At 47.5% G+C, this 16,716-nt stretch overlaps 2 protein-coding genes across 2 annotated transcripts in view; both read left to right on the top strand.

Moving 5' to 3' along the window:
• Positions 1-607: 607 nt before the first annotated feature.
• Positions 608-16,716, top strand: part of PSMB6 (proteasome 20S subunit beta 6) — a 44,902-nt gene continuing 28,793 nt past the window's right edge. The window contains exon 1 of the mRNA XM_075346723.1: positions 608-1,058. Coding sequence (XP_075202838.1) covers positions 1,002-1,058 — 57 coding nt within the window. The 5' untranslated portion in view covers positions 608-1,001. The remainder of the gene's footprint in view (positions 1,059-16,716) is intronic.
• On the top strand, positions 1,897-16,338 carry LOC142304396 (dnaJ homolog subfamily C member 18-like). The gene is made up of 2 exons (XM_075346721.1): positions 1,897-2,682; positions 14,628-16,338. Exons 1-2 carry the CDS (start codon positions 2,176-2,178, stop codon positions 15,612-15,614), a joined length of 1,494 nt encoding a protein of 497 aa, XP_075202836.1. The 5' UTR covers positions 1,897-2,175; the 3' UTR covers positions 15,615-16,338.

Genomic DNA, 16,716 nt, shown 5'->3' with positions numbered 1-16,716 from the left:
TATGGCTCGTTCTGTTATTCGGACACTATGGTTGGCACTGTTATTAGGATACTGAGGATATGGTGACTGGCACTGTTATTAGGACACTATGGCTGGCTCTGTTATTCGGACACTATGGTTGGCACTGATATTATGACACTATGGTTGGCACTGTTATTCGGACACTATGGCTGGCTCTGTTATTCGGACACTATGGTTGGCACTGATGTTATGACACTATGGTTGGCACTGTTATTAGGACACTATGGTTGGCACTGTTATTCGGACACTATGGCTGGCACTGTTATTAGGACACTATGGCTGGCACTGATATTATGACACTATGGTTGGCACTGTTATTCGGACACTATGGTTGGCAGATATATAATTATCAGGGCATCTGTTTATCTTGTGTTCTGAAATATAAACATTGTACAACTATTTTAAAAAGATCCCAGATGATGTGATCCTAGTGGTGTGTGCATGAATCTAGTGATCTCAGTACATTGTCCTACTGCTGAGAACTACATTTCCCATCATTCCCGGGGGCTGGGGAGGAAGCAGCGTGGGCTGCGGAGGATCAGCTGCTGCTGTCTATACTGCGTGCAGCCTCTCTCCAAGGCTTTTTATAGGACTGGTGGGGGATGGGACGGGAAAGGAGGCCAGCGACATATGATGCCTTGCTCCGGGGCTCTGGCTAATTAATCCATACAGGAGGTGGGGATGCTGGGATCAGTGTCATCTCCAGAGCCGCACCGTGCAGGCGGCGAGCGCGATATAACTGCTGGGGTGTGATCGTCTCATCCTCCGGATGCTGCAATAATCACTGGTTTGCCGGATTCCCGGGATCCTGACATCTGCAATATTGTATAATAATACAATCCGGCCCGGGATTCCCGGCAGAGAAAACACGAAGGAATCCGCACTGCACAGGACGCTACAATCCCGCGGCGGGGAAATGCCGGAGAGGCATCCATATTCATGAGCAGCTGCTGACACCCGGGATCCCTTGACACGCTTCAATGACAGGCTGCGAAGAAGCCGTAACACCTCCGTCTACATCCGAGCCCGCGCCGCAGGTGACCGTGCCGCCTTCACAGTCTATACATCCACACACGTGTCTCTAGGAAAAAGCCTTACATCATTTATCTATTTTTTTCAAAAATTTTCATTTTGAAATTTTTCAAAATTTAACTGACATTATTTATCTAACGAAATCTTAACTCCATCAAAAATGAGCGTATATTGACGGAAACGTCATTTATTTTTCATTTTCCGCAAAGAACTAAGAAATGTTTTCTTTACATTTCTTTAAAAAAAAAATTCAAATAGATATTGACCAGAACTCTCGGAAATTTGGGAAACGTTTTGCCCAATTTTTTGTCTTGATAGATTAAGAATTGATTTTTTTTATTATTTGCTTAAAAGTGGACATGGAAATTGTAAAACATTTTTAGTTTTTAAATGCAAAATAAAATGTAATAATTAAAAATGACTGAAAAGTTATGAAATAATTAAGTAATAATTTAAATTACATTCTTAGTTTTTAAATGTAAATTAAAATTTAATTAAAAATTACTGAAAGTTAAGAAATAGATGAAATAACTAAGCAATAATTTAAATTACGTTCTTAGTATTTTAAATGTTAATTAAAATTTAATAATTAAAAATTACCAAAAGTTATGAAATACGGTAAGTAATAATTTAAATTACGTTTTTAGTTTTTAAATGTAAATTAAAATTTAATAATTAAAAATTACCGAACGTTATGAAATAATTACGTAATAATTTAAATTACGTTCTTAGTTTTTAAATGTAAATTAAAATATAATAATTAAAAATTACTGATAGTTAAGAAATAGATGTAATAACTTTAAGTAATTTAAATTACGTTCTTAGATTTTAAAAGTAAATTAACATTTAATAAATAACTTAAAACTATTAAATACATTTATTAACTAATAATTTAAATTATGTTTTCAAATGTAGATTAAAAATTAATACATGAAATAACTTAAAGTCAAGTTTAAGTTATAATTAAAATTTAACTTATTTTTATTTGGATTTTATTCATTTTTTTCCTTTAAGTCATTTGAAAAGAAAATTAGATTTCACTTACAAAGTTTTCCAAATTACTATTATTTTTTTATGATATAAGGACTTTATTAGAGACAGTCGGAGAGGACGCCGGTTAAGATGGAGCGACAAAGAGCTGAGATGCTGATAAAAATTGCACGGGTTCGACTCCAGTGCGGGAGAACGGGGGATGCGTTAAACTACCTATACCAAGCGCAAAGCCTCTACCCTACCCGCACTGCTGCCGGCCTCATACAGGCCATACGGGGAGGCTATTTCGAAGCTGATGAAGCCCAATCTGGACCGACACATGGTCATTATGAACAACGTGACTTCTGGGCCCACCAGAACCACCATGCGGGTTGTGGGAACTGTGGCAGGCCAGAGTGGCAGGAGGAAGAGGAGGAAGATGATGATGATGAAGATGATGACGACGATGAGGAAGATGATGAAGATGAAGATGAGGGGAGGGTGATCCAAGGCTTTGAAGATCATGAGGATTATTACCGAGTCCTTGGAGTCAGGAGGGACGCCAACACCGAGGTGATCCGGAAGGCGTATCGGAAACTGGCGCTGAGATACCACCCAGACAAGAACAGTGCCCCGGGAGCCACAGAAGCCTTCAAGGTGAACAGGGATGGTGAGCCAATGTAAAGGGCAGTGGGTGGTTTTTGCTTTATATTTTGGGTGAAAACTTGAAAAGCTGATTTCTTAAATATATCTGATTTTGGGTGATGACCAATATTGCTGTCATTAGAGCTGCACTTTGGTTGGTTCATACCAACATCCAGTGAAAAAAAGCCCTGATGGACTAGGTACTTAAATGGTTTATGCTAACATCCTTTGGGGCTCTGGATTTTGATATTGAAAAGGTCAATGCCAAAAGCCTAGGTGGTCTGAGTTATTGAAATAGCTATTGTAAGCACCCGAGTGCATCTCCAGGCAGGAAAAAGATTGACGCAGTCATAATTTTCCAGGGAAGGTAAGGAGTTGAAGAGGTTGTCCACTACTTTAACACTGATGGCCTATGCTAAGGACAGGTCTCTGATCGGCTGTGCGGATTCAACACCCCACACCACTGCCCATCAGCTGTTTTAGGTGTTGCCGGTGGCAGCAGGCTGCCGGAAATGCTGAGTTTCGAACCTGCTCTGTCTTCTAATAGTGGGTGCAGCTGGGTACAGCATGTCTGCCTTCTATTGATTTGAATGGGAGACGGATGTGCAGTACCCAGTTGCGGCCACTATCAGAAGATGGAAGAGCTCTAGAACTGAACATTTCTGGCCATCTGCTACCATCGCCAGCACCAAGAACAGCTGATCAGTGTGGGTGACAGGTTGGATCCCGAGCTGACCAGACATTGATGACCTATTATCAGGGTAGACAATCAATGTTAAAGTAGTGGACAATCCCTTTAATGCCAGCATCCCTGGTAATCTAGGTGTGGAAACAGTCATGGACAGTCTAATGTATGGAAGAGGTCAATGCCAAAATCCCCTGGTGGTCTAGGGCAGTGAAAAGGAAATGTCAGCATGTCTGGTAGTCTATCTACTGCAGAGGTCAATGGGAACATCCTTGATAATTAGGTGTTTTAGAAAGGTGAATAGCAAAATATATGGCAGTCTAGGAGGCCGTAAGAGAGATAGTGTAGATATCCATGATGTTCTAGAGCAGTGAAAGGAATTTAAGCACCCTTGTTAGACTGCGTCTTTGAAAGAGGTTAATATAAGCCTATACGGTGGTCTGGGCAGGGAAGAAGGACATTTCATCTTCTACTTTGAATTACTGTTAAAAAACTTAAATTAAAGAGGATATCATGCTGTCATTCATTTGGGTAAATTAAGCATGGAAAAGTTGGAATGCCTTAAGGGTTGTCAGACAGCTTTCCCAAAACAAGATATACCTAAGAAATACACAGATAGAACTGGAAAGAAGTGAAAAACTCAAGGTCTGGTCTAGGTGCTGGATGTCTTTCCTGATGAGCTACAGAAGTACTTGAAGAAGGTGTCTGGAGGGCTGCAGAATCTTGAGATGATAGAGAAGTATTCAGGAAGACAGAGGTGTGTGGAATGGACTAAGGTGATTAGAGAGGGCAGAGGAGTCTGGAAGAGGATACGAAGGAGTCTGGAAGAGGATACGAAGGAGTCTGGTGAGGGACAGAGGATTCCGGAGGGAGAGAGTGGAGTCCGGAGGGAGAGAGTGGAGTCCGGAGGGAGAGAGTGGAGTCCGGAGGGAGAGAGTGGAGTCCGGATGAAACAGAGTCATCTGTAGTCAGACAGAGGTGTCTGGTGGGAGGAAAGGGGAATTAGGAAAGGGACAAAGGACTCTGCTAGGAGACAGAAGAGTCTGGAAAAGGACAGTTGAGTCTGGATGGAACAGAGAAGTTTGGAGAGGGACAATGGAGACTGGTGGAGAATGGAGTCTGGAGCTGACAAGCTGGCGGAGCCTTAGGGGTGCTTCACACACAGCGAGCTCGCTGCCGAGATCGCTGCTGAGTCACGCTTTTTGTGACGCAGCAGTGACCTCATTAGCGATCTCGCTGTGTGTGACAATGAGCAGCGATCTGGCCCCTGCTGCGAGATCGCTGCTCGTTACACACAGCCCTGGTTCGTTTTCTTCAAAGCCGCTCTCCTGCTGTGACACACAGATCGCTGTGTGTGACAGCAAGAGAGCGACAAATGAAGCGAGCAGGGAGCAGGAGCCGGCGTCTGACAGCTGAGGTAAGCTGTATCCAAGATAAACATCGGGTAACCAAGGTGGTTACCCGATATTTACCTTAGTTACCAGCCTCTGCAGCTCTCACGCTGCCAGTGCCGGCTCCGGCTCTCTGCACATGTAGCTGCTGTACACATCGGGTTAATTAACCCGATGTGTACAGCAGCTAGGAGAGCAAGGAGCCAGCGCTAAGCAGTGTGCGCGGCTCCCTGCTCTCTGCACATGTAGCTGCATTACACATCGGGTTAATTAACCCGATGTGTACTGTAGCTAGGAGAGCAAGGAGCCAGCGCTCAGTGTGCGCGGCTCCCTGCTCCCTGCTCACACTGGTAACTAATGTAAACATCGGGTAACCATACCCGATGTTTACCTTAGTTACCAGTCTCCGCAGCTTCCAGACGGCGGCTCCGTGCAAGCGCAGCGTCGCTTGCACGTCGCTGCTGGCTGGGGGCTGTTCACTGGTCGCTGGTGAGATCTGCCTGTTTGACAGCTCACCAGCGACCATGTAGCGATGCAGCAGCGATCCTGACCAGGTCAGATCGCTGGTCGGATCGCTGCTGCATCGCTAAGTGTGAAGGTACCCTTACTCGACTCTCAATGTACTGGGATGGGAGGGTCAGGATGAATAGGTGCTTCTGATAGTTATCTAAGGTTTATAGCCGTTACTATTGTAGTAACATTCAATGTTAATACAGGGTGATTATAAATGATTCATTGGGTTTCAAATAGGTCATATTTGAAAATGTATTCCATGCACAATACTGAATGGCACATGATAACAAACATAAACTCTCCAAGTCTATCACATAATATTCACAAAAGTTCTATTTGTCGTCCTTTTGTCACACGACCCAAATCTATGCAGTACTCCAGTTTGACTCAAACACACCGCAGCATTTCCCTGTCAATGGTCATTAGAGCTGTGGTAATGTGGCCCCGATGCTCATCTAGCATTGCTAGTAAAGGCGGCATGTAAACAACGTCTTTGACGTATTTCTAATGGAAGAAGTCACACGATGTCAGATCGGGAGACCTTGGGGGGCCATCTGAAGTGTACCAAGTCAACACCAGTACAGCGTCCAATACACCGGTTTGGGAGTTCCTCGTTGAAATAGCAACGCCCTTCTGAATGCCAGTGAGGTGGAGCTCAGTTTTGTTGGAAAATGAAGTTTCTGGAATCAATAGTCTTCCTAGCCCATACCAAACTAGAGATGAGTGGATCCATTGAAGTTTGGATACAGCGGGTTCAGCCGGACTTTACATAAAAGTTATGTTCTGGACCCGAACTTGACCTGAACCTCATTGGAAGTCACTGAATTGGCAGTTCGGTCTCTCCTTACATACAGTCAGCCATAAACAGATCACTTCCAGGTAGGGAGCGCAGGGTTATTTCACTTATTTTTTTGGTGCACACTATGTCCAAGTGTGAGCTATTCAGATACTGCAAGTGGCTCGCACTAGGCTGAGTACAGCAATTTTTTTGTAAGGTCTATGTTTGGTATGAACACCGAACTTTACTGTTCGTGTTCACTCATGTCTATACCTAACACATCAAGCTGGGATGTGCCCAGTGTGGAGACATGGGGGTCAGTGGGTCCTCTCCTGTGGAGACACGGGAGTCAGTGGGTGCTCTCCTATGGAGACATGGGGGGGGGGTCAGTGGGTGCTCTCCTGTGGAGACACGGGGGTCAGTGGGTGCTCTTGTCCGCAGGCCCGGCCGACTTTAGAAAGACAGCATGGCCCAGGGCTCATCCCAACTGAATGCCCGACCTCCTTAACCGTGGGCAAAACACTACTCAGACAACACATGGTGAGGGAATCACAATATTAAGACTTTATTGGATCCTCAGACAATTAACGGCACATAACCAGCAAAACAACAAAATGTAACCAGCAACAGTTTCTCCCCCTTCCGCTGGCTCACCAGGGATTAGAATGTCCGTGACTCAGAGCTTCCAGGGCTACTTACTCCAATCCAGCAGCACCCCGCTTTCAGCGGGCACCCACCAAGAATGGAATAACGCCAGATTTAGGAAGCTGTCTGAGGACCGCAAAGCCTGCAGTCAGGTGACCGGATTGTCCCAAGCTGGATTCCTTCTTTAGGTAGTCTTTGATATGTCAGACGAATCCTCGCATTCGATGCTGAAGTCCATAGAGTATTATAATCCAGGTTCGGTTATGGCTTTCCAATTGGATCCGCAGGTCCTAGATTGGTAGAATGTAGCAAGAGTCTACCCGGGCAATGGACAGACTTCCTTCTTATACCCCTGAGCTCTCCATTCAGACCATTGGGGTCCTCACGATTGGTGGATAAGACTGGGCTCTTATTGGCTAGATTTCAAGCTGTATACAAAATATCCAGAGATAAGGGAGAGACAGCTAAAGGCCCCGTCACACTAAGCAACATCGCTAGCAACATTGCTGCTAACGAACAACTTTTGTGACGTTGCTAGCGATGTCGCTGTGTGTGACATCCAGCAACAACCTGGCCCCTGCTGTGAGGTCGTTGGTTGTTGCTGAATGTCCTGGGCCATTTTTTAGTTGTTGCTGTCCCGCTGTGAAGCACAGATCGCTGTATCTGACAGCGAGACAGCAACAACTAAATGTGCAGGCAGCAGGAGCCGGCTTCTGCGGAGGCTGGTAACCACAGTAAACATCGGGTAACCAAGAAGCCCTGTCCTTGGTTACCCGATATTTACCTTTGTTACCAGCCTCCGCCGCTCTCACTGTCAGTGCCGGCTCCTGCTCTGTGCACATGTAGCTGCAGGACACATCAGGTTAATTAACCCGATGTGTGCTGTAGCTAGGAGAGCAGGGAGCCAGCGCTAAGCATTGTGCGCTGCTCCCTGCTCTGTGCACATTTAGCTGCAGCACACATCGGGTAATTAACCCGATGTGTGCTTTAACTAGGAGAGCAGGGAGCCAGCGCTCAGTGTGCGCTGCTCCCTGCTCTCTGCACGTGTAGCTCCGTGCGCTGGTAACCAAGGTAAATATCGGGTTGGTTACCCGATATTTACCTTAGTTACCAAGCGCAGCATCTTCCACGCGGCGCTGGGGGCTGGTCACTGGTTGCTGGTGAGCTCACCAGCAACTCGTGTAGCCACGCTCCAGCGATCCCTGCCAGGTCAGGTTGCTGGTGGGATCGCTGGAGCGTCGCAGTGTGACATCTCACCAGCAACCTCCTAGCAACTTACCAGCGATCCCTATCGTTGTTGGGATCGCTGGTAAGTTGCTTAGTGTGACTGGACCTTAAGTTACATCACATCTAGCAATACACATCGTAATACAATGGGAGGTTCGCATAATTTATTTATCTGAGTGTCTGGCCTTCATTGGCCAAGGCAATTACACGAGTCAACAAGAACTTTAACACTAGACTCCTAAGGCCCAGTCACACACAACGACTTACCAGCGATCCTGAAAACGATGCGACCTGATAGGGATCGCAGGTAAGTCACTGGGAGGTCGCAGGTGAGATGTCACACAGTCAGATCTTACCAGCGATGCAGGAACAATACAGGTCGCAGTATTGACCTGTATAGCAATCTCAGCAGTCACTGTGACCCTGTCACACAGTGTCAAACACAGCGATGGGTCCTGCCCAGCAGGACATCGCCTTTGAAGAAAATGGCGTGGACCATTCTGCAACGACTAGAGATCTCACAGCAGGGGCCTGATCGCTGGTAGGTGTCACACATAACAAGATCGCTAACGGGATCGCTACTGCGTCACAGAAACCGTGACTCAGCTGCGATCTCGCTAGCGATATCGTTATGTGTGACGGTACCTTAAGAGTCTTGTAGAGACAATGAGGGCTTATCTCTGGTCTATAAACAAACTATCTTCATGTCTGGCTGAATTTTAAAGAAATTTAACCCATGTTAGGCACTGACAGAGTCCATGTCGTCACACCCAGCATAGTCTTTTCATAAAAAAAAAAAAAGTACCCATACACCTTTTTTTTTGAGACTACACCGAAAACATTTTTGGAGAATGTCTTTCGCTTTCTACAGTGGCATTGAGATTTTCCGTTCCCCGTATTCGGAGGTTGTGATGGTTCACCTTTCCTCTTAAGTGGAAGGTGCCTTGTCACTGAACACCAGCTGACTGGTGAATGTCATCTTCCAACGCTGCCTGGAAGAGTGCACAGAATTCGTTTGGGAGGCCATGGTCGGCTGGCTGTAAATGTTGCCGTAGCTGTATGTAATATCGTTTCCGGTGCAGTCGAAGTCGCAGAATCTTCCAAGCAGTCGGCTGAGGAAGTTCATGACTTATAGAAAGTGTTGACTTCTGTGGGCTACGTGCAAGGTCTCTCGGACCCTCTACACTGCATTGCCTGTAACACTCAGTTGTCCGGGAATTTTACGCTTACACATGCATCCTGTGTCCTTTAACCACCACAGAATGCTCTGTTGACCAGGTGGGTCACCTTCATACCATCTCCAGATGCTAAATTTACAGTTTGCCACAGATTTTACGGGAAAAGCTGGAGATAGAGGCTCCTAGACTGGCCCTCAGACTAGGGGAACCCTAGTTATTCCTGATCTCAGAGTTGCTCTGAAGGTGAGGATGTCAGAGCCGCATTCGTGGCCCTGCTCCTGACCAGCCCTGATCTTATAGTCGTTCCCCTCACCTCAGAAACAGGAGTGAAATTAAAATCAGGAGAGATTAACAAACAGGGGAAACCAAAACTCAATGCACGCTCACACAAAGGTATAAGATAATAAGAGGTAATAACAACAACTCCAAGCACCGCGCAATGTAATCACCAGCAGGACTGGGACACAACAGCACACAGATCAACACAAACAGCAGTAAACTATAGTTGGCGCTGGAAGACAGATTCCACCCTCATAAAAAGGCGGGGAGCAAATGTGATCAATTTCCAACTACATGTCATCCCAGAAGTAACCAGCAGAGTAGCAGAGGTTTACTCTTGCTAGCCTGACCATGAATGAGCACACTGCTGGTCAACGCCTGAGCCTGCCTGTGTAACTCAGAAACACCGGAGAAACCATAGGGTGGAGGGTCAGAATCTGTAGTCGTCTGATGCCACCATGAGAATCAGCGAGTTTTGAGCAAAACGCTATGTGACACTTCTCATACTCTAATCTCTTACATAGTCGCCATTTTGGTATCTGAGGCTGCCCTGTCACCGGGGGTGTCACAAGCGAGTCTCAAACGCTGAGACGTGACCTTTCCATACGTTATTATCACAAACAGGTGAAGTTTATATCTGTACAATAAGATGAATGTAAACCTGACGAACCTTTTCTAATCGCCCTGCACTTGCTAACTTTTGAGACGGAACATGGGGGAAACAGGGGGCGTTTGCCGGGCAATATCTTTTCCTTATGCTCCACCCACTTATATAGACACTCGCATGACTTACATGACATACACATGACACTCGTCCATTTTTTTTCTATGAAAATCTAATGGATTTTTTTTATACGCAAGTATGAGCCAACTTTCATACAAATTCTCACAGACCCTCTAAAAAAAGAAACCTGGAGCAGACCCCCAAATACAGAAGCTCTAAATAGATAAGTACCCCAGACTGGACCCCAATTTACAGGCCCCGTGCTTCCCCTCCACAAACCTCAGAGCAGACGCTCAGCTTCTCCCCTCGGCTTCATGGTGCTACCACCGTAGACGCCCCGGCACCAGGGGGGTCACAGCAGATTTTGGAGGGGACGCGTTCCACGCACAATGAGCTTCTATACTGACAATGTTATAAGAAGTGCCACATTGTTACATTGCATGAGAAGGAAGCAGCGAGCGCACGGCGTCCATCACAGGATCAATAATCAATTACCAAATTGTAAATAAATTAGCAACGAGCAGCGGTGACGAGCCAGAAAACAAAGCGGAAGAGCAGCGAGCGGCTCCACTACATAATATGTATAGACATGGCCGTCTATAGATCCCCATAACAGAGCGTCATCCACAGATCCCCCATAACAGAGCGTCATCCACAGATCCCCCATAACAGAGCGTCATCCACAGATCCTCCATAACAGAGCGTCATCCACAGATCCCCCATAACAGAGCATCATCCACAGATCCCCCATAACAGGGCATCATCCACAGATCCCCCATAACAGAGCGTCACCCACAGATCCCCCATATCAGAGCGTCATCCACAGATCCCCCATAACAGAGCGTCACCCACAGATCCCCCATAACAGAGCGTCATCCACAGATCCTCCATAACAGGGCGTCATCCACAGATCCTCCATAACAGAGCGTCATCCACAGATCCTCCATAACAGGGCGTCATCCACAGATCCCCCATATCAGAGCGTCATCCACAGATCCCCCATATCAGAGCGTCATCCACAGATCCCCCATAACAGAGCGTCATCCACAGATCCTCCATAACAGGGCGTCATCCACAGATCCCCCATATCAGAGCGTCATCCACAGATCCCCCATATCAGAGCGTCATCCACAGATCCCCCATATCAGGGCATCATCCACAGATCCCCCATAACAGAGCGTCATCCACAGATCCCCCATATCAGAGCGTCATCCACAGATCCCCCATATCAGAGCGTCATCCACAGATCCCCCATATCAGAGCGTCATCCACAGATCCCCCATATCAGAGCGTCATCCACAGATCCCCCATATCAGAGCGTCATCCACAGATCCCCCATAACAGAGCGTCACCCACAGATCCCCCATAACAGAGCGTCATCCACAGATCCTCCATAACAGGGCGTCATCCACAGATCCCCCATATCAGAGCGTCATCCACAGATCCCCCATAACAGAGCGTCATCCACAGATCCCCCATAACAGGGCGTCATCCACAGATCCCCCATAACAGAGCGTCATCCACAGATCCCCCATATCAGAGCGTCATCCACAGATCCCCCATATCAGAGCATCATCCACAGATCCCCCATATCAGAGCATCATCCACAGATCCCCCATAACAGAGCGTCATCCACAGATCCCCCATATCAGAGCGTCATCCACAGATCCCCCATATCAGAGCGTCATCCACAGATCCCCCATAACAGAGCGTCACCCACAGATCCCCCATATCAGAGCGTCATCCACAGATCCTCCATATCAGAGCGTCATCCACAGATCCCCCATATCAGGGCATCATCCACAGATCCCCCATATCAGAGCATCATCCACAGATCCCCCATATCAGGGCATCATCCAAAGATCCTCCATAACAGAGCGTCATCCACAGATCCCCCATAACAGAGCATCATCCACAGATCCCCCATAACAGAGCGTCATCCACAGATCCCCCATATCAGAGCGTCATCCACAGATCCCCCATATCAGAGCATCATCCACAGATCCCTCATAACAGAGCGTCATCCACAGATCCCCCATATCAGAGCGTCATCCACAGATCCCCCATATCAGAGCGTCATCCACAAATCCCCCATAACAGAGCGTCACCCACAGATCCTCCATATCAGAGCGTCATCTACAGATCCTTATAGCAGTGCGTCATCCACAGATCCCCCATAACAGAGCGTCATCCACAGATCCCCCATAACAGAGCGTCATCCACAGATCCCCCATATCAGAGCGTCATCCACAGATCCCCCATATCAGAGCGTCATCCACAGATCCCCCATATCAGAGCGTCATCCACAGATCCCCCATATCAGGGCGTCATCCACAGATCCCCCATAACAGAGCGTCATCCACAGATCCCCCATATCAGGGCATCATCCACAGATCCCCCATATCAGGGCGTCATCCACAGATGCCCCATAACAGGGCGTCATCCACAGATCCCCCATAACAGAGCGTCACCCACAGATCCCCCATAACAGCATCATCCACAAATCCCCCATAACAGAGCGTCATCCACAGATCCCCCATAACAGAGCATCATCTACAGATCCCCCATAACAGGGCATCACCCACAGATCCCCCATAACAGAGCGTCATCCACAGATCCCCCATAACAGTGCATCATCCACAGATCCCCCATAACAGAGCATCATCCACAGATCTCCCATAACAGGGTGTCATCCACAGATCCCCCATAACAGAGCGTCATCCACAGATCCCCCATAACAGAGCAGCATCATCCACAGATCCCCCATAACAGAGCGTCATCCACAGATCCCCCATAACAGAGCGTCATCCACAGATCTCCCATAACAGAGCATCATCCACAGATCCCCCATAACAGAGCATCATCCACAGATCTCCCATAACAGGGTGTCATCCACAGATCCCCCATAACAGGGTGTCATCCACAGATCCCCCATAACAGGGTGTCATCCACAGATCCCCCATAACAGAGCGTCATCCACAGATCCTCCATAACACAGCGTCATCCACAGATCCCCCATAACAGAGCATCATCCACAGATCTCCCATAACAGAGCATCATCCCCAGATCCCCCATAACAGAGCGTCATCCACAGATCCCCCATAACAGGGTGTCATCCACAGATCCCCCATAACAGAGCGTCATCCACAGATCCCCCATAACAGAGCGTCATCCACAGATCCCCCATAACAGAGCGTCATCCACAGATCCCCCATAACACAGCATCATCCACAGATCCCCCATAACAGAGCGTCACCCACAGATCCCCCATAACAGAGCGTCATCCACAGATCCCCCATAACAGAGCATCATCCACAGATCTCCCATAACAGGGTGTCATCCACAGATCCCCCATAACAGGGTGTCATCCACAGATCCCCCATAACAGAGCGTCATCCACAGATCCCCCATAACACAGCGTCATGCACAGATCCTCCATAACACAGCGTCATCCACAGATCCCCCATAACAGAGCATCATCCACAGATCTCCCATAACAGGGTGTCATCCACAGATCCCCCATAACAGGGTGTCATCCACAGATCCCTCATAACAGAGCGTCATCCACAGATCCCCATAACACAGCATCATCCACAGATCCCCCATAACAGAGCGTCATCCACAGATCCCCCATAACAGAGCATCATCCACAGATCTCCCATAACAGGGTGTCATCCACAGATCCCCCATAACAGGGTGTCATCCACAGATCCCCCATAACAGAGCGTCATCCACAGATCCCCATAACACAGCATCATCCACAGATCCCCCATAACAGAGCGTCACCCACAGATCCCCATAACAGAGCGTCATCCACAGATCCCCCATAACAGAGTATCATCCACAGATCCCCATAACAGAGCGTCATCCACAGATCCCCATAAGAGGGTGTCATCCACAGATCCCCCATAACAGGGTGTCATCCACAGATCCCCCATAACAGAGCATCATCCACAGATCTCCCATAACACAGCATCATCCACAGATCCTCCATAACAGAGCGTCATCCACAGATCCCCCATAACAGAGCGTCATCCACAGATCCTCCATAAGAGCGTCATCCACAGATCCCCCATAACAGAGCGTCATCCACAGATCCCCCATAACAGGGTGTCATCCACAGATCCCCCATAACAGAGCGTCATCCACAGATCCCCCATAACACAGCGTCATCCACAGATCCTCCATAACAGAGCGTCATCTACAGATCCCCCATAACAGAGCGTCACCCACAGATCCCCCATAAGTGTCATCCACAGATCCTCCATAACAGAACGTCATACAGAGATCCCCCATAACAGAGCGTCATCCACAGATCCCCCATAACAGCGTCATCCACAGATCCCCCATAACAGAGCGTCACCCACAGATCCCCCATAACAGAGCATCATCCACAGATCCCCCATAACAGAGCGTCACCCACAGATCCCCCATAACGGAGCGTCATCCACAGATCCCCCATAAGTGTGTTGCTGCTTGTCTCACTGTTCTTGTATTTGTGGCTTCTCTTTATCATTGGTCTCTGTGCTTCTTCTAGGTTATTGGGAAAGCCTTCGCGGTTTTAAGTGATCCAACTAAGAAAAAAGCTTATGACGACTCCCAGGGCCGGGCCCAGGCTCCTTCTGACCATGACCTGACGACAGACGAGATCTTTGATCTATTCTTCAGGGGTCACTTTTCTGCCCGAGCTGCTTATGCCTTCAACAGTCGTCCACGAGAGCCACCAAGATCTGCCAGGAGAGATGAACCAGAAGGACGATGGCAAAGGTTTGCATCAGAGGAGGATTTTCAAGACAGACCGAGGTGGCAGCAGAGAGAAGGTATGAGACAAAACAATGGCCAAGAATGGAGAAGGAAAGAGGAGGCCTCCCAAGAAGCATGGAAACCAGAGCAGAAGCAGGAGGGTGGTCAATCGAAGTGGCAGAAAGAATCTAAGCGAGAACCGGGAAGACCCAAGACCCAACAGGAGAGGAAACAAGATGCTGGACGGACAAGTCCAAAGTGGTGGGAGAAAAAGGGGCAAGAGCCCAAAAAGTCAAGATGGCGTGAAGAAATGGATAAACATAATATCAAACGGCCTAGAAGGCAGGACGAGGAAGAAGAAGGTCCACCTAAGTCAGCTTATTCTGCATTCATCCAGGTCCTCCCGGTCCTGATTCTGGTGGTAGTATCAGTGGTGGCGCAGATGACTGCCACCACGCCACACTACAGTCTCCATCCTAAACCTTCTTATGGCCTAACAATCCCAAGGGAAACCAGCAGCCGTGGGGTCCCATATTACGTTGGCCAGAATTTTCAGAACCGGTATCGAGGGCAAACACTGGTGGAACTGGAGAGGGCGATAGAGAAGGAATACGCAGAGCAAGTCCAAGCTGGTTGTTGGAAAGAGAAACAGCAAAGGTCCGACTTGGCCAACCTTGCCCGACTTTATGGAGACCAGAGATTAAGAGAGAAGGCTGACACCTTCAAGATGGAGAACTGTAGGAAGTTGTCAGACCTGATCGGTATACGGAGGGGAGGTTGAAACCATTCTTCTTGCATGGACCTCAAATGACTTTTCTAAGGAAGTGAGGACCTTCTAGGACTGTCTTGTGCCAGATAATACTACAGCTACTAGGAAACCTATATGCTTTGGAGTCCAGAAGCTTCGGCCTAGGCTACATGTGACATACGTCATATACAGCTAAGTGACACCGACTGTAATATTGGCCAAGCACCAGTGGAAGAGATTGGTGAACTCTGTGCTATCAAGTTTACCCCAATCACCTGGGACTTCCTCTGGGCAATCCTTGAGCTATCCCATATTGGCTGTGCAGTCTATTCATTCTAGGCCGAACCTTCTAAGATATTTCTTGAGACATTTTTAGAGACTTATTATCTAAATGTTCAATATACTGTGAATATAGACAAAGATAGTGCCAAAACTTCCCGGCAACCCATAACTCACTGAGCCAAACAACACCATCAACACCGCGCTTCCTGTGGCTTCTCTTCACGTCACTCAATAGTTGCCCCCTTAACTTGGTGGGAAGATGTCTCATACGTAGTTATGACTGTAATTTTACTGTATTTAGGAAGGAGAATGTAAGCTTCCACACTATTGGTTGTCACGAGTGACCCCTTCGAGGGCTTCTCCAAGAAGGACTGTAATATACCCTCATGTCTTTGGTGCAATGCTCACTTCACTCGACGCGTGTATTTTACATTTTACTTTGCCTGTAAGTTAATAAAGCGAACACATTTTCGTCTGCCGTTCGTCATCATTCCCAACGGGCAGGTTGGGGGAGGTGCATCTGTCTGAACGGCTCCTCGGATCACACGATGGTCAGGGTTGTTTTAGAAACCTCAGTGCTGGTGGGCATCAGAAGTCCTCACGGGAATGGGTGGTGCTTGCTCCAGCTCAGAGCCAGGCGGCTTTCGTGAGCTTTTGATGCCCATGAAAATAGGCGCATGTCCATTACTATAGGCAGCGCCGTTCAAGAGCAGGCAAATGCTCATTTTTGCTTTTTCATTTTTTCCTTACCTCGTTTTTTTTCCCACCCACACGGCAATATGAGAGCTTTTATTCTTTAGTGAAAAAACTTTATAACTCCAGCGGACAAATTTGAGGATGCAGATATATATTA

This window comes from Anomaloglossus baeobatrachus, chromosome 4, assembly GCF_048569485.1.
Source record: "Anomaloglossus baeobatrachus isolate aAnoBae1 chromosome 4, aAnoBae1.hap1, whole genome shotgun sequence".
NCBI lineage: Eukaryota > Metazoa > Chordata > Amphibia > Anura > Aromobatidae > Anomaloglossus > Anomaloglossus baeobatrachus.
The sequence above is the reverse complement of the archived record's forward strand: the minus strand, read 5'-3'. Positions and strand labels throughout refer to the sequence as shown.